This window comes from Athene noctua, chromosome 6, assembly GCF_965140245.1.
Source record: "Athene noctua chromosome 6, bAthNoc1.hap1.1, whole genome shotgun sequence".
Lineage (NCBI taxonomy): Eukaryota > Metazoa > Chordata > Aves > Strigiformes > Strigidae > Athene > Athene noctua.
This window is the reverse complement of record NC_134042.1, coordinates 36,283,750-36,309,271: the sequence shown is the minus strand read 5'-3', so window position 1 is coordinate 36,309,271 and position 25,522 is coordinate 36,283,750. Positions and strand designations below refer to the sequence as shown.

The window sequence follows — 25,522 nt, the reverse complement described above, 5'->3', positions numbered from 1 at the left end:
TCCCCTTAGGAAAAGACCCCAAATCATTAAACATGGTGTCAAAGGTTGTGACTGAGGTAGACAATAAAGCAGAAGGGCTTTCTAAATCTGAAGGGGCTCACCCAGTTTTGACATCCTGATTGAGAGGTTACAACCCTGGCAGCATCCCCATCCCATTTATCCATCCCTCAGGACCAAGCTAAGAGGGATGATCCAGCAGGGAGGTTGAGCATCCTGGTGAACTGTGCTGGAGGCTTTGTGCCCCACAGCCAGACCCAGGCAGGGGGCGGCATTCAGCTCCAGCCATGAAGGGTATGGATATCCTGCCAGGCACCCACAGCAGCAGGCTGCATGTGTCAATCCACAAGCATGGAAGCAGCAGGAGATGTAGTCCCTGCTCCACTCCCTCTCGTCTGCAGCCCCACCACTCACCACTACTAGCTTGTGTCTGGCTTGGACAAACTGTCCAGCATATCCAGCGTCATTTCTGCTTGCTGTGCATGCTCATTGGCAATTTTTACTTGAACTAACTAATGATTAACGGGGGTGCTCTGCTTAATGCTGTTCAATGGTACTGAAGAGAAGAAGGAGTAGACAAGACCAGATGTATGCAGCAAGATCCTTTTTGTAGCACTGTAAGTACCCTTTTAGTTTTCCCCTGGATCATTTGGACATTTCATTTTGGGGGTTATCTTGTTGCTTGGGAAGGGCTCATTTTTTCATGTAAAGAAAGGCATATACATGTATGCAAGAAATCAAAACATGCCAAAATCCAGCAAGAACTGGCTGCTAGTGAGGAAGATACTTCAGATAATTAAATAAAAATTTGTTTTGGAAACAACAGAGATGCTTATAGACTTCACTACCACAATGATCCGATATTTTATCTTTGAAGAAACTGTAAAAGTATTTTGTAATTTTGGTCCTAGACAGTATGATCTGTGTTTATATCACATTTTTCTTTAACACATATTTAATTCTCTAATTATTTGATGAATTGAGGAGGACTATCAGAGCTGCAGTATCCATCCTGTAGTACTGAGTACAAAACCAACTTTTACCAGTTACTCTGGGGAAAAGGTCACAAGCTTCCAGTTATTTGCAAATTTTTATAAATTTGGTCTTACTCTGTATTTTAAAAGTTAATATGATCAAAATGATCTCTTTTGAGAGAGTACTTGGTTTCTTGGGATCACTGGCATGCATCAGGAATGTGAAATATCCAAGTGTGGGATTTTGAAGAACAAGTGCGTTCTGAGAGACTCATTTTACTTGGCTGGAGCACATAGCATGAAGAAACTAATTTCCATGCCATGTTTTGTATGTCTATCTCTTTTTTCAGAAACAGTTAAAAGGAAAATGAAGCCCACCTTCCCCTTGTGTTTCTTGTTGGCTGGTTTGTATGCTGCTGCCCAGTGTCATCAGCATCCTCGTTACCACAACAAGCACAATGATTCTAAAGGGACATATTACCCAGGACACCGTTCTCACGGGGAAGGAATTTATCCAGTTAAGAACAAAACTTTTGTCAAACTAGTTCCCGGCAATGCTGACTTTGCATTTTCATTTTACAAGCTTGTTGCATCCAAAACAACTGATGAAAATATTTTCTTTTCACCCATAAGCATCTCTGCTTCCTTTGCAATGCTGGCACTCGGTGCCAAGTCAGCGACGCTGACGCAGATTCTGGAAGGGCTTGCCTTTAACCTGAAAAAGACTCAGGAGCAGGAAATACATGAAGGGTTTTGCCAACTCCTCCACATGCTGAACCGTTCAGACAGTGAGCTCCAGTTGAGCCTGGGCAATGCCCTTTTCATAGAAGAGACACTAAAACCACTACAGAAGTTCTTGGATGATGTCAAAAGCTTTTATGAAGCTGAAGTATTTTCTACTGACTTTAACAACTCCTCTGGTGCTGAGAATCAGATCAACAATTACATTGAGGAAAAGACAATCGGGAAAATTGTTAAACTAGTGGAAAATCTTGATCCTCTCACTGCAATGGTTCTTGTTAACTATGTCTTCTTTAAAGGTAAGAAATATCAAAGGATGCAAAGGTTGTAACTTAGTTGTCCAGTGCTTATTACAGAGAATGAAAACTTAAGAGAAAGAAACTGTAGCTTAAATATTTTAAATGGAGGAAACCATGTTCAGTATCTGGAAAATATTGCTATAAACCCACATATATTTATTATCAGTATAAATGTGTCCTCACCTGGTTGAGTGAAAGACTGGATTTTTTTAACAAATTGAAGTGCAAGTTATAAATCTCTATGTTTGGTAAATTCTTTAATATGATTATAGACTCATGCTGTAGTGAAGGATGATGTTTTCAGTATTATCTGTCTATAATTGTCTTTAAACACCTGTAATAATAAAAAAGATCTGTAATGCTGTAACACCTGAGGATGAAGTAACTTGAAAATATAGTTGCTCTTATCAAAGGAAGGCTGTGGGACTAGATCCTGGTTTATTCACTGGGAACATTTCTCTCTATATTTCACCATATTATTTTTCTTTTCATCATAAGCCCATTGGGAGAAACCCTTCAGTACTTCATATACAAAACAGGAGGATTTTTTTGTGGATCAGAAAACATCTGTAAAAGTTGACATGATGTATCGAAAAGGTTACTACAGGAATTACTTTGATGAAGAGCTGTCCTGTTGGCTGGTTCAGATACCTTACAATGGAAATGCTGCAGCATTATTTGTTTTGCCTGATGAAGGGAAGATGAAGCAGGTGGAAGATGCTCTCCTGAAAAGGACTGTATCTAAATGGGAAAAGTTTCTCCAAGACAGGTAAGTGTTTTTACTAAGGTGAGAGGTGACCATGTTATAGGTTAGTAGGTTTAACTCATCCAGCCAAAACATCAAAGGCTGGGTCATTTTACTGAACTATATTCACTTAATGGTCCCTCTCTGCGCAGGACTTCTCTTTTCTTAGTTGGAAAATGAAAAAGAGATGTGGGTAGTGAACAAATAGGGCATTGAACTTGGGATCCATCTTGGATTAAGTTCCTGGCTCCACCACAAGTTGCTTAGCACCATGATAAAGTTAACAGACCCTTGTTTCATATGGGCATTTTGAAACTAAAATGGAGTAGCTATTAGGGTATTGAGGACACTGTATATAAAAGCAGAAATTTTACTCATTCACCATTACTGCAGCTATTTCTGTGGTGGTCTAGGCCCTGATGTGTATTCAAACAGCCTTAGGACAGCTAGATATGATCTTTGGAAAAAAACCTGATAGCTCACAGTAGTAGCTCTGCCACAGAGTTGGTACAGTTTTGTATTCTACCCCACTCCTTGAACCCCACTGTGGAGGCAGAGGAAAACATGGGCCCATGCTGCTCCAACTCCCCATGTTAAATAGCTAACTTGGTTAGAAGCACTATCTGAATCCTGAGAGCAGACATTTAACAATTAGAAAAATAAATGTGAATTATCACTATACTGTAGCCACTGAGGAGTTATAACAATTTGTCCCTATTTGTATTATTTGTTACAGAAAAATACATCTTCATGTTCCAAAATTTTCTATTTCTGGTACCTATGATGTGAAAAGGATAGTCAAACAAATGGGTATGATTGATTTGTTCACTGAACAAGCTGATTTGTCAGGGATTACTGAGGAGCCTGGACTGATGGTTTCAAAAGTAAGTCAGCACGTGAAACACAATGACCGCGGGATTTGTCTGTTCCCAGGAACCTGACAATATCCCATGAAAAGCTTATCCCAGTCTCTCTGAAGCATCATTCAATCATCAACAGCTGCCAGTCTGGAGGCAAATCAAGCCCTGTGCTTCCTAAACCTGAAGCCAAACATGCTTAGAAGGGGTTATACATACATGGTTCAAGGACGAGGAAGAAGACATACATATAATTACATGTTCTTTTGGCTACTAAACAATAGTATCTAAAGGTAGCACATTAGTTTTGGTAAAATTTCCTCTAATTCTGCCTACAGAGGGCAAAAGGCTGTTATTCCTGCCCTTCTAAGCACTGTCAAAAAGTTATTTTTTTCATCTAGATGATAGGGTAAATTCACAATAATACATGAAGCTGCCAAAGGCAAAACTAAGTCTAAGCTAAATTACCAGGTTTCTTTGCTTCCAGAGTTTCTTGCCATCAGTCATCTTGAGTGCTTTTTGGCTGTCTGCTGTTTGAGAGTCACTCTCTGTACATGCATTGAAGGAGGATAGCAGGAGTGGTCTGATGGCTGATTGTGCTGCGGTGGGAAGGAGAGTGGCTGGTCATGACCATCCCAGAGGCTGGTGTTGCCGGGTCTTGCCCCAGTCAGGGCTCCCTTCAGCAAGAGTGAGGAGGGTGGGAGGATGCTCTCTTCTTGCTGGGTTGTCAGCTGGAGGCTGTTTTGCTTTGTGTCCTTGCAGGTGATCCACAGAGCCATGCTGAATGTTCACGAGAATGGCACTGAAGCGGTGGGGGTCACAGTGAAGGAGGTTACCTGGAGATCTGGTGATTTTCCTCATCCACCTCGAGTCAGATTCAACAGGCCCTTTCTCCTGGTGATTCTGGATAAATACACTCGCACCATCCTCTTCATAGGGAAAATTGTAAACCCTCTGAAAAATGACTGATTGACCACAGGGCAAGCACTTTTGCACATTGCTGGCTAAATTCCTGTGATCCAGAAAAACATTTACGTGTTTATAACACTATGTACTAGTGCTCATCTTTCAACTGTTATCCTTATGTACGTTATTAATGCCTTAAAAGGCAAAAATTATTTTTCCTTGTCCAAAAGTCACTGGTATTTCCCCCAGTCTACAGCCAGGTATAGCTTGTAGTGTTAACAAGATACAAGTCACTTTTCACAGGTTATGTAAGAAGCCCTTCCTGACATGCTCTCATGGGGTATCAGAGATGGTTCAAAGACACTGGATGATATAGTTATTGCTGTACACTCACAGTGTGTGTACAGGAGAGCATGAGAAGGGAAATAGGGAAAAGGAGGTGTGAGGTGTAATAAGTCCTGTCAGTTTAATCCACTAACTTTTGATGACTAGACTTAAATGCAGATTCACTTAATATTGGAGTGAATTTCCATTAATTTCTTTGGTTTCTCACCTAGTATGACATGAAGCTGCAGGATCAGTGACTAGGACACTGGAGGACACTCCAATGTAAAGGGTTGATGAGTGCATCTGTTTTACCTTGCCTCCCCCTGTCTCCTCAGTGGAAGCCTTCTTCATGAAGACAAGAAGGTTGTTTTTGCTTCACAAAAAATGTTTATTCTAATAAGAAAGGAAGCCATACCAGCAAAAAGACTCTGTTTTGTCTTGCTAATATAGCTACTACTGCCAATGTTCTGAGATAAGTATGGTGGAGCAGTGCATGACATAGCACCAGTTTCCTTTTTATGGATTTGTTTTCACTGTCATTTCCCTTTTCTCCTACTGATGCTGCCTCCACTTTCCAGCTAGGCTTGTCAGACTGTGGTGGAAAAGGAATGTAAAATTATAATTCCAGGGGGTTTGAATTTCTTCAGTAGCAACAGCAGAGCTTTCCTAGGGACCATTAACCTGCTTTAAACTATCATAGACACACATACAAAAAACAGGTAATATGTGAGAAGTCACCTTTCTAAATGTTAACAGTGGATTACTGTTATACAGTAAAAACATACTGTGAATTGGCATTTGTACCTTTTCACCTATGGTTTTTGAGTCTAACTTACTGCTGTTGTGTTGTTTTATAGTGACTCAGTTGACAGGATTTTAACACACCAGCTACACTAGATATTTGTATGGTTATGAAAGGAAAGAAACACAAATCAGTAAATATTTAAATTATTTTATTATTTTTTCTTTATTTTTTTAATCAACATCCTTATCATATTAAAATATAGAAAGCCAATGAAATCACAAATTACAGATTGATTAAAACTTTTGTTATAGAATATCTCAAACAGGTAGGAAAAAAGTAAAATATAAGTGGCATCATTAGTCTTTTAAAATGTCTGTGAAAAATATAACTTAAAAATTGTGGTGAATATTTCTAAAATATAATTATCTTGATTGGTTTGGGGATCTTTATTTTCTTTGATATTAAATTAATGCTATTGATATTTGTAAATTGTAGTTGTAAGTATACCAATAAGGAATATAAGAGCCTTTCCATATCTGCCAGCCATGTAACACCTGATATTCACTCTAAAAGCCCTCCTCAATATCACGTAAACCAACGACAAAAGTTTCTTACTCTTAACTGTATTTAGTCAGTTCAATATTTAGTAATAAACAGTTGGCTTCACACCTGTAAGCATATAAGGACTTGGTCTTGGTGTAATACAGATAAACTGATTCTACTGAAGATCATTTAAAAGTTCTTGGCAAATCTCAAGGTTAATTCAAGAGGGCATGCCAAAGTCCAGCTTTGCAACGACAAATGACTCTGTAGGTGAATACAAGAGACTCTATGTTTGTTGTTCCTCACAGATCTCAGATCAATAGTCTCTGTTTGTTAGTAGGAAAAAAATATCTATACAGTATTTTGCCAATCAGATCTCACTTTGAGAGGTAACCTTCTTGCTTAACTCATTTGAAAGTGAGTGGAGAAAAATCAAGCTGAATTAAGAACGGCATAACCAAAAAATATCATGTTTATAGGGAATCACCTTCAAATGGGAGCATGGACCATATACATGTGTCTTGCCTTGGTTTTCTTTCTATTTTGACAAAAATCAGGGAATGCCCTTCACTGGAAGCAGTGCAGCAGACAATAAATTTGTGTGGTAAATAATGAGTACAGAAGGACTGCACAACTCCAAAACTGTCAGCCTTAAAGTTGTCACAAACCCAGTGCAGTCATGGTTTGTTCAGTACAGTGTTTCTTCTTTCAATCTACCGTTTTTTTTAACTTCTGCTTTCCTGGATTTCTGGATCTTTGCTTGTTGACTGTGAATTTTGTGACTGAGAAGACCCAGTGCAACAGAGGAAGGACTTTCCTCCTCGCTAGTCAAGAGTTTCTGTTGCTGCATGCAAGTCCTATGTTGTGCCACTTCAATGCAGTGATATTGCTGGCGGATGGAGCTGGGCTGATGAACCACCTGAAGGACAAAGTGCAAAGGACATCCTCTAACCCAGCCTGCACTGAAACTACACGTGAAGCTGATGTGGGAGTGCCTGCAACCATGCCTGTGCTGGAGCTGCAACCTCAGCACTGCCTATGTGGACCCTAAGAGAAATCTGTGATGGTATGGCTGAAAGTCTTCTGTAAAGGCTGTTTTAGATTAACAGCCAAAGAAGAATTGTCAGCACAGCAGAAGCTTTGGAACAGCACACACTGAGCGCTCTCTGAAATAAGGAGAAAAGAAAAACAAGCATTGTGGGAATAGCAGTAAACTGTGCATTTGTTGTCATAACTAGGAAGGACTTATCTACAGAAGTGAAACAAAGTCTAAAAGCATAAATAAGGAGCTCATAAACCAGGATTAATCCATGGTGGAGATAGATTTAACCCTTATCTACAAACTGTGTGAAGTTCAAAGGACTTTGGAAGAAAACTAACAGCAATTTTGAGTAGTGCTAAATATAAGAAAAGAAGGAACAAGAAAAAAGAAGCAAAGTGTACATGGATGTGGGGGCAGAGAGGCAAATAATATGCTTAAAGTAAATGAAAGAAAATAACATATTTCAAACAGCCAGCGGTTAGCGCCAGTGCGCAGGTCTGTCATTGTTCCCAGTGCTGTGCATCTGTTAGGAAGAAACTAAAGTCATATAACATAAGCAACGGCCTTAAAGGTCATGGGCTGGAAACCAAATTGCATATTCTGCTGGAAAGACCTACAAATGCTCTGTTAAATGTAAGCACAAATAAGAACCCATCTTTTGGCACTGGTAGAAGGCACAGGATGCTTAAGGAGAAAAATTCCTGACAGAGCTGAGACGCATAGGTCTGTTGTCAGTGTATCCTCATCAAACAGGAGATCTCATAGACTCATACCATAATTTAGGTACTTTGCAAAGTAATTACCTTTTAATTTGTTTTTTAATGTATAACATCTAAATAGTCACATCTAGTCAGCATTGTCTTGATACTGAATAACCTATTACATTCTTGTACTGTTCTTTCTGCATGTCACTCTTAGGACATAATGACAAAGAAAGACTTTAGCAAGCTTTACAAAATTCTGGTGGGGATTAACCCGGCAATACTTCATGGATAGTGGAGTAAGAGTCTCCCCTTAATGACAGCATGCCTGTCCTCACGCTCATCATTGATCAGGAAAGCCACATCATTACCTTAATGGGAAAACAGTTATCCCTGAAGGAAAATAGCCTCATGATTTGGGGGTGTCTGATTTCTCAAAATCAGATGTCATGTATTTAATTATGTGTTCAGACAGTCTAGCAATTGTTACACAACTAGTAATTAGCAGATATTCCTGGGCAATTCTTTGTGATTTTCTCAGTTCTCAAAGAATTTGGTGATTATTCGGGGCTGAAAACTTGGTTTCTGTTGCCACCAGGAATTTGGCAGCTATGAAAGTGATGTGGCTGAGATCCAAATAGCCAACATCAATCACCTGCTAATCACACTAAAGCTTAGGCTCAGGAGGCCCTTGTGAGAAATGTATTGCTCAAGACAGTGCTTTCCTGCAGCCTTCACAGAGCCTTGGTAACCCCAGATACCACATGCACACCCCTGGCATATGTCAGATGGAATTACCAGCAACGTAATCACCTATGTGAAGTATGGTTAGGGCTCAGAATGGGGGAATCTGAAGGCATCAACAGTTTCATTGTAATGGATCTAGAAAATGTTTTCTGGAATGGAGTGTATTTAATTGTACCACCGGCTGCTAAGAGACTGCAAAAGCCAGACCAAAACAAATGAATGCATTTCACACAAATGTTTCCAAGCCTTTTTAATGGAGGGCCATAATGTTTTCTCCTATAATTTTTAGTAGTTTAATAGTTTTCAGTAATTCTGCTATATATTAGATTCCTGGCTTGTGCTCTGTCATTTGGCCAGGAGAAAAAATTTCTACAGGGAAGAATGGAAGGTCTGTGGTTATTTGACTCCTGCAAAGGCTTGGCAAAGAATTATATTTCTTTTCTTGAAACACAACATAGTTTGGTCATTTCTGTCTTACATATAGCATGATATTCCTCTCCTATTCAGAAAATACAAATGAAGACTTTACAGTATTACAGTAATTAGATGTTGATGCACACAGGCAAGTCAACCACTAGAAGTACTATTGCCTTTCACTCATTTACTTTCCTGTTTGAAACTTCCCTCCTGTGCATGATGAAGTTTACCCGGTTCCAGGATTTGTCTGCAGATTTATTCCAGATGAAGATTCACAGGATGCTTTTCCTGAGGACCAGTTTGATTGCTGAAAACTGCTTCCAGATTATGGCCTCAGAGGTTGAAGTTACAGAGTTGTCAGAACATCTCACTAGCTCTTCCTACTTCACCTTTCCAGGAATAGTTCAGCATTTAGAAATCTAAGATTGCAATAAACCAGAAACAATTTCATAAATCAGAAACAATTTCAGTCTTAAACCATTTTAGTCTGGGCAAAAGAACTAGGAAAAAAGTAGGTTTATAGTGTCCATCAGAAATGGGTGGCTCCACAAAAAAAACATGCTCTAGCTGAGGCTGTTGGCTTTCCATCCCATTCTTCATATCTCTTACTCCCTCTGGGTAGCTGACTTTGACATTTCTTATGAGATTTCTCCAGTTTAAATGGACCTGCAAATGTTTATTATGAGTTAATTGAAAAATACGTCTCAGACTTTTATCACAATACCTTTAAAGGCACCTAAACCACTAGATGCTGATTTACAGCCTCCAGGATTGTTTTAACCTTCTTATCCAGTTGCTTTATGCTGTGTAAGCATGACAGTGCAAGCAATAGGACAAAGAGCAGAAGACACCTTGGCTAAGGGGGCATCTTGCAAGTGGTGTGAACATGAGATAACACTTGTATTAGAGTCCATGTTACCTGTGTTACTTAGGGCACGGTTTCTTATTTCACCTGTGTAAAAGGGTGGGTTTGACAGTGGTGATAAAGGGAATCACCTCTCTGCAAAGCAAGAACTGGGAAAATATCTACTCCTGTGAAATGATGACAGAAATGTTCTTTGAGGTTCTTCATGTGAAGAAACATGTCATGTCTTGAAAAGCACTGCTCTTCCCTGAAAAAATGCAGAAGTGCATAAGAAGCAGATGAGAGGGAGGGTGGAGTTACCGCGGTGACCAAGATGTCCACATTGTGTTGTGAGAAGCAGAGAAACAAGCTGAGGTCCCTCTTGCAGCTGCCATGAGACATGGAAGCAGGAAATAAGAGCAGGTTGGCAGTACACTGGGGCTAATTAGCTCATATGTCTGGGCAGGCCACCATGCAAGGCAGCCTTCAACTCTTTGTAAGGCTTGACTGGAACTTAATTAGCAGATGTTAAAGTTTTTGGCATAAATAATCCAGACAGTTTCCAATGGAAAGACAACCAAAGGAAATGGGAGAGGATTGAACACTGAACTTTTTACTTCCATCAATTAGATGTTTAGTCACAGGGCACAAGCTCAGATCCATGCAAGTGCAACTGCACTGTTGCGTCTCCATTGCTTGGAGTCCAAACGTTGGCTGGGGTTTGCCCCTCACACACTAGTCACATAAGGTCCTTAAAGTTTTAAAACTTGGAAACACTCAGAATAAAGATTCTGCCCTTCTGTTAACTTTCCACTCCTATGTCATTTTTGCATGACACTTTTATTTATGTACTGTATGGCATATATAAGGTTTTGGTTTTAAGCTTTTGACTCTAGTTTTTGCATATCCTTGAGTCTCTGGGGCAGGCTTCCTGAACTTATTTCTTCAAGACAAGCTCATGTGTAGGAGCTTGCAGCTGATGTGACACAATCACTTCTTGCTCCTTCCTCCATATTTTGGAAGTACATGGGGCTCTCCCTGCACCAGGCCGTCTAGCAGTTCAATGAGATGATGGTTACCTCTCTTTCTGATTTTGTAGATCTGATACAGTGGTTAAACCCAGTGTTTAATTTAGACCCGTTTGCTTCCAACTAATTCAGTAAAGTCCTATGAATCATAAATGGAACTCAGAACTATTCCAATCTGAAGTGACTCACTTTTTGGCCAGTTTTTGGATAGTACAACATGTTGAGGTTCCTTAAAGAAATAATTCACTTTCTGCACTAAAGAGAAATTAAGAAAAAGAGGAGGACCACAGAACAGCTGTGGTAAACACACGTAGTTTTAATTCTTGTTTCTTTAAAAAATAAACCCTTTCTGTAGTTTGTTGCTGCACAAATTAAGGCATCACAGATATACAGCTTCATTTAATTCAGCACAGCAAAACCGAAAGAGCAAATTAGTTCAGAGACGATAAGAGGGGTCTAGTATGTCCCATCTTCCAATTTTTTAGCAGTAAAGACTATGTTTATCTAGCTTCTTTTTTACTGATATTGATCCCCAAAATGTTCTTCCCATGATCCCCCAAGGAATACAGCTCTGTTTTCTTTCCGAAGCGCTCCAGTCGGATATCATGTGTGCTTTGGATGGAGGTGGAATTTGGGTGGGGGAAGATGATGAAAGGTCAAGAGAAGTTTAAGGGGAAAACAGCTTCTCTAAACACTTCAGTGTTCATGGAGTTTGGCAACACTGAACTAACCACTGAGACCTAAGCCTTGTATCTCATTTCTGTGGGCAAAAATGAGGAATTATTTTTGGCACTCTGTGGATTTAATGGGTGTTCCAGTCTTTCTTTAGAAACTCCTTCAAAGACATTAATTAAAACACTTTTTTCGCATTGTTTGTATGCTGGGTTTTGAGTTCAGTCATCTTCTGGAAAGCAGCAATGTAGTTGAAACCTGACTCATCTCAAGGTAGCCACCAACAATGGTGGCTTCACATTTAAGCTTTACAAGCAGGTCATGGCAGAGGAAGGTGACAAGAACATTTTATTCTCTCCTTTGATCCTTTCTACTACCTTTGCAATACTCTCCTGGGGTATCAAAGCATCCATGTGGAGTTGGCTACACAAAGACCTCACCTGACAGAGACAGAAGAACAGGATGTCCATGGAGGTTTTCTTTCAATTACTGTTAAGCAAGGAACAGCTGAGCAAATGCAATGCCCTGTTTGTAAATGCAATCCCAGAAGTTTCTCAATAATGACAAAAAGATTCATGATTCTGAAGCTGGTAGAAAGTGAAGAGAAAATCAATGAACAGTTTGAATGCAGAAAATTCTAATTATGAACATATTTTTACCTTGTGGTAATTAAATACTGAAGAGATTGCCCAGAGACATTGTGGAATCCCTGTACTTGGAGGCATGTCCCTGAAGAACTTGATCTAAGTAGGTGTGTTTTGATAAGAGGATTGGACTAGATGACCTCTGGAGGTTCCTTCCTCCTTGATTCTAAGATTTGTTGCACGAGGACAAAAACCTATAGGGAAAACACACTGGCACACTTGTTGACTATGTTCTCTTTAAAAGTGAAATATGTTGTATAGAAGGACAGTTCAGAAATTTGAGAAGGCTAGCTCTGCACTCTACTAAAGGCTTTTGCACCCTTGACGTGATGGTATATATTGGAGATATTACAGGCTTAGGCTTAGGGGCCTGGCCACACAGATTGTGGTTTCTTGGGTGATCCAACCTTTTGACATAACCAAACAACTAGAAAATGAATTTCATATAGGTATTACCAATGATGAGCTTGAAGAGAGCCTCTGTCAAAACAAAGAACATGTTAATGTTATTCACTGAGACCTGTTTTTAAATTTGACAGAGGGACACAAAATTTATATGAGAAGACAACATAGAATTGTAAGATTTCAACCGTGCAATACTTGAAAAGCCAAGAAAAACTGCAAGGAGTGATCTTTATTTTATATGCATACATGCATCACTAGCCAGCTGTACTAACAGATAGTGTGCCAGCAACAAGCTGTCAGATTATGTTGGGCTAATTAAACCTTATTACTTTGTTAGGCACGGCTCATTGAACAGCCACTGTGTAACTGTTCACAGAAATTCACCAATTATTACAACTCTAACCAAGTAAAAACATGAGGCTAATTTTCTTTAATATCAGTTACAAAAATCAACATGGTTGTCTCCCATGAAAATATAACCACAATACATCAGAAAAACTTTGCACATGAACTATGTTTATATTAGAGCTAAGAGCAAAATTGTGTTTCTTTAGTAAATGTGCTAAAGAGAAAAATGAAGCAAGCAAGAGAGACATTTTAGTGCATCCAGAACCTGTGTTTGCATGTCTAATGTAAGATTTTAGGTTGCTGTTTTTACAAAGTCTCTTTTAAGCCAATCTTTACTACTCAGAAAAAAAAAAAAAAAAAAAAAAATTTAAATAACAGCTACTTAAGACCAGTAAGACTTTTCCATGGATGAACTTTCCACTAGCATAACTAGAGTTTTCAAAGTTGGCGTCTTAAAATTACACTCTTTAAGTCACAGCAGGGCTCCTGGATGAAAACATGACTTGGCCAGAAAATATCAAACACCTTAACATTTCTTTCAAGTATCTGCCAAATGTAAGCATGAAGTACAGATGATTATTAAGACATTTTTGGTTTGGTTCATAAACATGGATTTAGAAAATCTGGTTCCAGCCATTCCAGTGTAAGAAGTTTGCTTTCCACATGACACAGAAAACTATACAATACATAAATTCTACAGTTTTTCTCTGAGTCAATAAATACTATACCTGGACAGGAAACTTTTGAGTGTTTAATGAATTAAATAAAATGGGATCATATGCTTTCTTTACTGAAGTTTTAGAGCAAATATTTTCAGGGTTTTTCAATATGAAAATGGCAACACAACCATTTTGCACATCTCTATAGCTGTATTGTGTTTCCTATTGAGCTTCTCTAGTTGGGAGTGATTTTTACAGAGATAACTATTAAAAGAAATCTAAAGAAAATCTTGAATATGTTTTAAAACTATGAAATATGAAATCTGTTTTCCTAAAGTGATGATTTTAAAGGCAGGCATAATACAGAAGTTCAGTTCCTGACTGACTGATATGTGAATTCCAGTTCTATCTAGATTCAATGAGAATCAGATCTATGTTCCTTCTGGGTAATTTGACAATACCATTCATCATCTGTAACTTCCATAGTCATAATTTGAAATGGATATTTTTATCTCTTGAATTATGCAAATTATTATATTAAAGACTTATTAGGGTAACACCCTAATTTAGAGATCTCATTAATCTCCATCTACAGAATAAATAAGCATACAGGATCTGTCAAATGGGATTACAGAGCTGAAAAACATTTTCAGAAACAGAAATGCATTCTTACATGAACCACCACCAGTCTGAGTGTGGTTTATCTTCCATGCATACTCCTTCCCTGCTGACTTGAAGGCCAGTGGCAGGCAGACCTTTTAGTCCTGTTGTAAGAATGGAAATTCATGAGAAAATCTAACTGCATCCATGTATGTCTACAAGACATTCTCCAGGTAGGTTCTTCAACCTAACTCTGACTCTCCCGCAATGACTGCATCCTTTCAGCTAGAGTTGAGTGCTTGTGTAAGCAATGGTGAATGTGGATGGGACATGAAGACAGCCTTGGGCCAGCTGGTATAGAGTGGTTCATGTCTGTACCAGACATGATATATAATGTGGATGTTATAGATCTTCAGGAGTGGGGCGTCTGTGTCTTCTCTACAAGCACTTGGTCTGAGTCTTCTCTCAGCCAAGGCTGAGATTCTGTTGCCCTGAGACATTGCCGTTGTTTGTTTTGCTTTGTTTTTCTTTCAGAAAGCCCAAAATAACAGGAGAGTTATATAACAGTCCAAGAAAATGTTTATACAGGGTGATGCTGAGGGTGTGCATTGCATTCAGCAGGGCAGCCCCAGCCTGAGGTTACAAAACTTGCTGAGCATTTGTTGATTAATGGGCCAGGCAGCTCGTACCAGAGACACTTGGCATAAAATAGGGAGAGTACAGTCACATGTTTAGGAATTAACTAAGGTGCAAATCAATGTAGCAGCATAAGCACATTTTACAGGTTACTCTCTTTAGAAGCAGGTCCTGTGATGGACCGGTTGTTGACTTGTAGAACTTCTGCTGAGCTCCTTAGTCGGACAATGGACCTCTTCTTCAAGCCACTGCCTCATGAGAACATTAATAATTGAAGCAAAGAGAGGCAGATTTTGAAAGAGTTTCAAAATCAATCTATGTTGACTTTCAGCAAGACAATAATACAAACAAACATCTGAACAGCAAAAACATTTGCATTTGTGTCTCTGCCACAGTTTTCTCACTGTACTGAAGCATGCTTTGGTTCACCTCAGAGTCATGCAGAGAATACAGAATTACCCCCCAACTTTGCATACAGCTCTTTGCAGCACTAAGTCCCTCTCCTGCTACCTTCCTCTTCAGCTGGCTGTGCAGCTGAACAGTGGATGCCACTGCCCGGGTTCCTCTTCAGTGTGACTAAACCAAGGCTCAAAGAAAGTCTCTGAGTGTGGAACTGTTTCTGAACTGATGCTAAGTCCTTTTAGGGGGGAAAATCAAGTTACATATTAATTACCTCCTCTGCTCTGCTTTTCATATAGCAGAAAGTTAGCTTGGTTTAGCATGTTGTAGCAGGTGTCCAGGCTGCACAGTCAGGGAACTAAAGCCCCAAGTCAGGCCATAACACACCTCAGGAGATGTTTTAGCACTTGTGTCATCAGCTAGCAATAAGCTAGGAAAGCGTATCTGGTAGAAGAGCTGCTCATGACCATGGACCTCTCCTCTCCAAATTGTGTTTGCCTATGGCAGTTATGCATGTCTGGGGACAGCAAACATTAAAGCCAGCTGACCCTGCGATCACTGACTTCTACCTGCTCTGCACGGCTAAGTGTGGATGGAAAATAGTTTCATCAGCATTTATCTGCATCCTCAGCTAATTTTGTTTTGATCCATGTAACGATTAACAGAAGTGTAAATGCTTAATGCTGCTCAGCTGTATGACTAAAAGAGCAGCACAGAACAGCCAACAGCCTGTTTTGGAGCACTGTGAGCATCTCACTCCTTTCTCCTGAAAGACTGCATTTGTGCAACCAAACATTCTAGTTTATACTTTCATTTAATTCAAATGCAATGGTTCTGTGGCTGGCTGCTCCACCAAGCCTCACCTGACCTACACAAGTGCTCCAGGGGACAGCAGCAACTGGCACTTTAGTAAGAAAAAATACAAATTCAAAACCAAAATAGTTAATGGGAAACTGGCTATATCTAAAATGAGCATGCAGTGTTCAGCTGTACTCTGAAAAAAAAAAAAAAAAAGTGCTGAGTCTGTAGGTACTGTGCAGGGAACCCGGATGCATGACCAAGGCCATGGGTCCCAGTAGATAAAGAAGTATTTCTGAAAGCAGCACAGCTGGGCACTGGGAACAGCTGTGCTTACACTGTTTTACTTACATAGCTCCTTGGCTCTTCATGATCCAGAGAACTGTGCCACCCCTTCTGGAGCAGATGGTAACAAGTCCTGCAAGGTGAAGCAGAGGCATAGAGGGACTGAGCTGGTTAGCTGGCTTCACAGCACATATCTTCCTTTGGAAGAATCCCAGAAAATCAGAATACATCTTTACAAGAAGGCTGATACTTATTGTTTGAGACAGCCTTGATTTGCTACTGGTTAATGGTACAGGGTTGCTCTCTTAGTTATTTGCTATTCTTTGAGAGATTTGGGACTGTGCCTTGGTTTACTGTTTATACATGTTACAACAGTTGCATTTGTTCGGTATGGTTGTCTGGGTACTCACAGTGATGGCACACATTTTTACAGCTTTTTTTTTTTCAAGTGCTAAAATCTACATTGAGTGCTTTTCAGATCTTGATATATTAAGTGGTCCTTAACACAGATACAGAGAGAATTACTAGGTTGTGAGGAGGCACTGTGTCCAAAATATTACCATTCAATATACAGTTAAAATTCACCATTCTTATATGAATGAATGAAGTACCCTCTTTATTGATAAGGCCAAGAGTATCATAGCATCACAGAATCATTCAGGTTGGAAAAGATCCTTGGGATCATCAAGTCCAACCATCAGCCCTACTCTACAAAGCTCTCCCCTACACCACATCCCCCAGCATCTCATCCAAACAACCCTTAAAGACATCCAGGGATGGCGACTCCATCACTCCCTGGGCAGCCTATTCCACTAACCACTCTTTCTGTGAAAATTTTTTTCCTAATGTCCAGTCTAAATGTCTTCTGTTGCAGTTTAAAGCCGCTCCCCCTTGTTCTGTCACTAATTACCTGTGAGAAGAGACCAGCACCAGCCTCTCTGCAATGTCCTTTCAGGTAGCTGTAGAGAGTGACGAGGTCTCCCCTCAGCCTTCTCTTCCTCAAACTGAACAGTCTCAGCTCCCTCAATCTCTCCTCATAGGATTTATTCTCCAGGCCCTTCACCAGCTTCGTTGCCCTCCTCTGCACTCGCTCCAGCACCTCGATATCTCTCTCATATTGAGGTGCCCAAAACTGGACACAACACTCCAGGTGTGGCCTCACCAGTGCAGAGTACAAGGGGACTGTCACCTCCTTCCTTCTGCTGGTCACACTATTTCTAGTACAAGCCAGGATGCCATTGACTTTCTTGGCCACCTGGGCACACTGCTGGCTCATATTCAGTTGCTTGTCAATTAGATCCCCCAGATCCTTTTCTTCCAGACAGCTCCATCCACTCCTCCCCAGGCCTGTAGCGATGCATGGGGTGGCTGTGGCCCAAGTGCAGGACCTGGAACTTGGCCTTGAAGCTCATCCCATTAACACTGGCCCACTGATCCAATCTATCCAAGTCTCTCTGTAGAGCCTCCCTATCTTCATGCAGATCAACACTCCCGCTTAACTTGGTGTCATTTGCAAATTTACTAATGATACACTCTATGTCCTTATCAAGATCATCAGTAAAGATGTTGAACAAAAATGGTCCCAACACTGAGCCCTGAGTACTCATTGGCTTCCGAATAGTGACCAGTGGGTCACCACTGTGAAGTGTACTGTGTAGAAATAAAAGAGGAGATGTTGACACTTAAGTGGAGTTCAGTAGGCTGGGTAGCATGGCTGAGCACAAGTGGTGATCCCTGCAGCTCCCTCACCCTGAGCCTGGCCTTCAGAGCTTAGTGCTGGGCAAAACTGTCTCCAGATAAACAGTTACCTCCCTCTCAGGTAGTGTATAGAGCACAGTAGATACCCTTGGCACAAAAAAATCTCATTTCCAATAAATATTTGCTTAAGAGTTGCATACCCTTTGGGATGTAACACTCCACTCTACTGATCAGTTGGGCCCTATGGTCTTTGCTCTCTGAAATGGAGAGATGTGGACATATGCACTCAATGTCCAAGAGAACTTGCTTCATCATCATTCAGCCTTGTACTTCTAGCTAATATGTATTTTAAACCATGTGATGTTTAACAGAGAAAAACAGCAGTATGAGTAAAGCAGCAAGAAACAGCACAACCCACATGAGAGCAAGACCCTTCTGAATGTAATGTAAGTACCCAGTTATCTTTACTTTAATGATTTTGATGCAGCTGTATGGCATTTAGATAAAGAGTCATGAAACACATCTGCTTTCAATGGTGAAACCTGGTTTCCAAGCACTTGAATGACAGCAGACCTTAATTTCAAGAAATACTGAATAGCAAATTGTGGGGTTACATTATAGTAGCTCCACAGAGTATCACTCTGCTCTGAATATTTATCCCAAATAGCTCTTTCACATCTAGAAGAAATCTATCTCATTAACAAGGGGGAAGTATTCAGACTATCCAAATGTCAGTCATACTTTGTTCCCTTATTAATGTTCCCTAAAGCTTACAACCATGTAACAGAAACTGAGGTGAATGAGCTTATTTACACTAACATGATCCAGGCAGGATTCACAACTTGATTTTGCTATGCCAACCTATTCTGTATGTCCCAATATACTCAGATCTCACAGAGCAAAGCTACAGGACAAGCTGGCTCCTTTTCAGCCAATCTTGGTGGTCAGATTGCTGACACGGAGTGGGGAAAACCCCAATAAAATTCTCATCTACTCCACTGAACCCATGTCTCTGAATGCCTGTGCCATTGACTATGGGCTGAGCAGATAACTTATGTGATCTTCTTCCCTGAAGGTGTTCTGCCTCAAGTAATTGAAGGCTATTTGGAATTGCTTTTCCAGTCATTAATAAAATTTTTAATTTGAGTAGCTCTTACCTGTTTTCTAACAGGTTAAACATCCTAGACACCACAAATCATCCCAACATGTTCTTGGTCTAATCTGTAAAAGGAAAAGCAATACACACACACAAAAAGTGGCCACAGTTATCAGAAATGACCAAGGTGACAGTCTGTCTGATGAACACTACTCTGGCCACAGAGCTATTTGCCTTCTGAAAAGAGGCTTTCCTACTGATAGAAAGTTTGGAATGACAGGAGGGGCCAAGCCCACATCGGTGATCTCACCCTCCCAGGACCAGGATGGGGAGGGTACACACATAAAGGAATCCTTCTGGAAGACATGCGTTTCATGAGTGGTTGTTTAAACTAAAGCAACATATTCTGATCTAATCACATATTGAAGCAGAACATTTTTACCAGCTCTCTTGTGATTAGTCACTTTGTATATTAAAGTGAGTCAGGAACATGAGCAAGAGAACCACTTTTGAGCACGGCAATCTTGTATTGTTTTCCATTGACATAGCACTGTCATTTGACGTAAGACTCATTCAATCACTAACAGCATAATAATCCTGAGAGTTCTTAGAGATAAACATAAAAGAACTGAGTTGCTCCCAGTGTGCTGTCTCATTATAAAATAGATTTACGCAGATACAAAAAAAAACCCCAAACCCAAACAACACAACCCCCCCTGTCTTTTCACTTGTTCTTTCCCTCTAACTCTTGTTTTTCTTTAATAGTCACGTTTCTTTCTCCAGTAACAAGGGGATTTTGTAGTTGGAGTAAAGCAGAACTGAAGTGGGCAGAAATGGATAGGAATTACAAATAAACTCAGAAGCATGAGGATTAAAAAACCACATCCATAGTAAAGGAGCAGGTTAGGAGATAACAGTGATAGCTGTTGAAGGTAGTAGCAGATAGAAATAAAAGATGAGATGTTGACACATCTGACCTCCAGCATCCAAGATCATTTCATTCTTTGTCCACACAGTAGCTGTGAAGAATGATGAAGGCCACCCTTCCGCTGTGCTTGCTAGTGGCCATGTTTCACCTCACTGTCCACAGCCTGACCCAGACTGACCACCACAATGGTGAGACCAAGGCAACTGACCCTCAGGACCAGCATCCCCATGAGGGAGATCCTCTTGAGTCCTGCCAACAGATAGTCCCCAGCAACACAGACTTTGCCTTCCGGTTTTACAGGCAAGCAACCACGCAAGAACCTGGCAAGAACATTTTCTTTTCCCCAGTTAGCATCTCCACTGCCTTTGCCCTGCTGGCCCTGGGCTCCAGAGCTACCAGCCAGGCTCAGGTGCTGGAAGGGCTGGCCTTTAACCTCAGTGACACCCGGGAGGAGGAAATACACAACGGCTTTCGTCATCTCCTCTTCTTGCTGAACCGCCCTGGCAGCCAGGTGCAACTGAGCATGGGGAACACCCTGTTCATGGACAAACACCTGAAGCCACTGAAAACATTTCTGAAGGACGTTAAAAAACTGTACAAAGGAAAAGTTGTTTCTAGTAACTTCCAAAATTCCACTGAAGCTAAAAAAGAGATCAATGACCATATAAAGAACAAAACCCATGGGAATATAAACCAAATATTTAAAGACCTTGATCCAAACACTCTAATGGTAATCGTTAATTACATTTATTTCAAAGGTAAGTTACTTCCTGCAGTACCTTGGTTTCACCTGCACTAAAACAAATACCCTAGATTATTTCTGAATTATTTTTCAAAGAAACTCCAGAGTTAAGATTAGGCTATTATGTTAAGGAACATTGAAATTTCTCACACATTGAAACCTCTTCCACAACTATATTTCTCTATCATACATTTAGGCTTCTATGCATAGAAGTTCATTTATTTGCAATCTTCAAGTTTCAGGGAATTGCCAGAGCACAACAGATTTATGTATTTCTAAATTTTTCTGTCAGATTTTATCTACTTATTATTATAGAAATTAAAATGTCTTCGAACACTGTATGAAGTAGAAAAATAAATTCAAAAGATGCAGATTAACAAATATTGCCAAACACTTTAATTTACTTACAATCCATCCTTGTTAAATGGGTAGGTACCTCTGGAGTTGGAGTCTAAATGTTCTACAGCTTCTCATCACATTATACATATTCCAAGAGGTACTTGCAAATGCACTGCTTTGGCAATGATTAACTTCCTCTTAGACGCTTTATCCATTTGCAGCAGCATGCAAGACATACATGAAATTTACCACCCAGAAAGCCATGTTTGGAAATAGAAGAACTTTCAGCAAAACAGATTTTATTTCAAGAACTTTATTAAATTTGGGTACCCTAGTCTCAGGTGCCTTAGTCTGAGGCATTTCTTTATGATACCAGGGAATATTTTTTTTTTACTGAGGAGGCAGGAAGGAAAGGTCAAATTTATAAAGTAACCAGAGTACTCTTTAATATACATTAATTTTTCAATTTATTTTATTTCTCTTCAATATTTTTTAAAAAAGAAAACATACAGTATTTTTTCAGTGAATGACCTGATTTAATACAAAACAAAATATCATAGAAAATTCAGTTGAATAAACATCAAGAGAAAGCAAGAGAAAGCCCTTTTGAAGATTAAAGCCCTTGAAACCCTGTTCCATTTACCATAATACAGCTATGATCAGGCCCAAAAGTTTAAGTTGTTCTTGCATGTAAACTTTTACTTATGCTACAAGATAACGAACATATGAAAAAGCATGGAAGGAACTTAACATACCTTTTAAAAGGCAGACAACTGCTGTGGAACTTGCTTTACAAGCAATATTCTGAAACTGAAAGTTACTTACTGGATCCTGGTCAGCTTTCATTTTCTTCAACAAAAAGATAATGAAGTTACTTCATTTAATTTATCTGACTTAGAAAACTGTTGTACAAGTCTGTATAAAATTTAACCTGGGATATTTAGTTGTTACTGAACACACTACAGCAAAGATGACAGGGACAAGATCCTTAATAATCTTGGAATACCTTTGATCTTCAAATATGAGTGTAAAACTTCAGATATGGGTTTATCTGGTGTGCATTGGTTGGAACTATATTAATTTATCCTCCTTGAATTAAGCATTCAACTGCAATCTTTCTCTTTTGGTTTTAAGCCTACTGGGAAAATCCTTTCAATATTAAGGGGACTCGCAAGGATTATTTCCATGTGAATGCGAAGACTTCAGTTGAAGTGAAGATGATGACTCGAGATGGATTTTATAAAACATACTCTGACAGGAAACTGTCTTGTGAGGTGGTGCAGATTCCTTACAAGGGAGATGTTGCAGCATTGTTTATCCTGCCCAATGAAGGAAAAATGAAACAGTTGGAAGATGCTCTGACAAAAGACACTGTGTCTAAATGGGAAAAATCACTTGAAAGGAGGTAAGTATAGAATTTTGATCTGGTGATTCAAGGTAGTCATAATCCAAAGTCTGAATACTATGATCAGGTTTTACAGTTACTAGCCTTTGTTGTTGATTGGAGATTTAAGCAATGGAATAGATATAATGGGGCAGACAGAATGATTTGATAATTTCAGTAAAAATTACAGTCAGCATTGCCTTGTGATGAAGGAAGATACCTGTAAGTTGGGAAATTTAATTTTTTTTCACCACACATCTAGTTGATGTTAAGTGTCTCCATTTCCCTTGTCTCAAGCACAATGTGTTGAGACTGGTAAGAGTGCAACATAGTAATCAGATCCCTCGGAGGGAATGGAATATGAATTACAAAAGAAAAAACCTTCAAGGCTAGAAAGAGAACACAAACTTAGTCCCAAAAATGCTGGCACCACTGCTGCTTGCTCTCCCATCAAATGACTATCTTGCAGAATCCCACAAGAAAGCCCAGCTGATGTCATTCTCCTTTCCCATCCTCCAGACCATCGCCTTCCCATCTTCTTTTTTGCCATATTTTTCAGATGAAAAGACTAACATTTTAGCACAGAAGAACCACCAGCAGGTTGGGAGTCTTCAGCCTAAGACATGCTTTGATTGCAATAACTTCCATAAATTTCTTGTGAATTAACAGGAGGATAGAAGTCTATATTCCAAAACTATCGATTTTGTGTACCTATGACTTAAAGAAGACGTTCATGAATCTGGGTGTAACTGATGTGTTTTCTGATCGGGCTGATCTGTCTGGAATCACAGGAAAGCCTGATGTGAAGGTTTCAAAAGTAAGTTTATCAGCAGAAGCAATGGTCAGTGGATTCCTCGATAGTCAATTGTCTTGCCCTAAGCTAAGTTGTGAAATTTTACTTATTGCTAGGGTTAGCTAAAACATTTAGCTAAAACATTTAGCTAAAACATTTAGCTAATAAAGTAATTTTAAACTCTCTCAGACTTCATCAAGATCTAGAGATAGGGGTAATATCTTCAGTCTGAGAGGCAAATGTTGGGAGGGTTGTAGCATTTATCCCAGAAACTAAACACAGCCCAGTTTCTACATGTGGATATCTGTGTTGGGGATGCCTTGCACCAGCATATCTAGGAGAAAAAGTGGTTTTTTTCTATCAAGTGCATTCTATAATTTTAAAGGATTTTAAAACTTCTGCTGCCGTTGAAGGCCCTGATGAGTGCTAATCATGTAAGATGGACCAGAATTGAGGAAAACATCCCATTTCCTGAAAATATGTGAAGAGAAACAGATAAAGTGAAGACAAAGGCTAGCATTCTTACAGCCGTTCTGAAAGCAGCAATTACAATGTTCCAACATTTTTGGGCTAAAAATGCCCAACAATAATAATAAAAAAATAGTATCAAGGCTGAATTTCTACTGGCTAAACTGTAATGCAAGTGCTATTAGGGATACATACAGAGCAGAACTTCCTTTCCCTCTGAAACTGTCACTCCTTATGAATTTGCTTGAATATTCTACTTTTAACTAGTTCCACAAAGTGTGCAGTCCCTAAGGTCTGTGTTGGCTACACTTGCATTGAGGAACTCTGAATGTGAGAATACTTGCTTATTGAGAAAGCATTGCTAAAAAAACAACCACAGGCTATAGTGGCCTTCTTACAGGTTCCTGGCCTACCAGAAATTTTTGTGAAAGGCAGTAGCTGAATTAACTTTGTGCTACTCTTAATCATTTCACACCTCGTCCTCCACATAAATTAATTCTTGCTGTATTTCATTGTAGGCTGCTCACAAGGCCCTGCTGAAGATTCACGAGAATGGCACAGAGGCTGCAGCAGTCACTGGCACAGATTTTCTTCCTCATTCTGTTCCTCCTGTTGTTAAATTCAACCGTCCCTTTTTGCTATTGATTGTTGAGCAATATACTCAGAGCATCCTCTTCATGGGAAAAATTGTAAACCCAACTGAAAAATGACTCATCAGTGGCTGGTCTTACTGATTTGAATTGCATTGATGCAATGATAGTTCAATGTGATTAAAATTATTATCAAAACAGCTACTAACAACTTTCTTTTTCCAAAGAAATGAGGCAAGAGTGTGGTCATTCTTCAAAACACTGTTCTTGCTTCTTGCTCCAGTAGAAAGTAACTAGTGAGATACACCTATTCATGAATTATGAAGAATGTTATAGATCACCCTTTTAATGGCCAGTGTATGCCATCAAAACAAGGTAAGTATCCAGCTGAGAGAATCAGTTTAAAATATTTTAAGTAAATAAAGTTTGAACAAAGAAGCCACTCTTGACTTGTGGGTAGGACGGAAAGAAAATGCTGAGGTCTGCTCCAGCTGCTGCCAGCTCTCAACAGGTCCTGGCGCTGGAGGGCTGACACGTGGAAATTTAAAATACAAATGCAGTCCGCTCAGGTTCTTCTCTTCCACGTGGATGTCATTGATGGAGAAATGTCGGGTTGGATTTCCATGAGGCAATACTTGCTCACCTCTCTGAGGACGTCTACACCAATTTGACAACTCTCTCCTAACACAGCCTTATGGATCCAAGGCAGTGTCAAAACCCAGAGTCAAGGCTTGATACTTGCGAGGATCTGGGGCACCAAGAAAAGGGGTGGGTGCCAACAGAAACACAGCCAGTCTGATGTAGTGTCAGCCTGATTCCCTCCCTGTTCCATCTTATGGGAACAACAGCAGATGTTTAACAGTGATAAATGTATTTAACACTGCTCAGGGGTACAGCAGCATAAACTTAGGTTAAAAAACCCTGTACAATTTCTTTAAATATACCAGGCTATGTGATCAGGAATTTAATTTTTTTTAATCAGAAGTTTGAGTCTATAGGGTCATGAGATCAACTTGATAATAGAGTAATTAGTACCTAAAGAGTCCAGCCTCTCCAAGGCAACGGGATACCTGCAGACACCAATCTGCGCAGTTAAAGCATTTCCCTTGGCTACAGGATATTCAG

General features: G+C 39.7%; 1 protein-coding gene and 1 pseudogene across 1 annotated transcript; both read left to right on the top strand.

The window, feature by feature from the left end:
- The first annotated feature begins 1,292 nt into the window (after positions 1-1,292).
- On the top strand, positions 1,293-4,582 carry LOC141961902 (alpha-1-antitrypsin-like; annotated as a pseudogene).
- Positions 4,583-20,181: 15,599 nt separating this feature from the next.
- On the top strand, positions 20,182-24,517 carry LOC141961901 (alpha-1-antitrypsin-like). The gene is made up of 4 exons (XM_074909255.1): positions 20,182-20,839; positions 22,297-22,567; positions 23,216-23,363; positions 24,326-24,517. Exons 1-4 carry the CDS (start codon positions 20,182-20,184, stop codon positions 24,515-24,517), a joined length of 1,269 nt encoding a protein of 422 aa, XP_074765356.1.
- Positions 24,518-25,522: the final 1,005 nt, after the last annotated feature.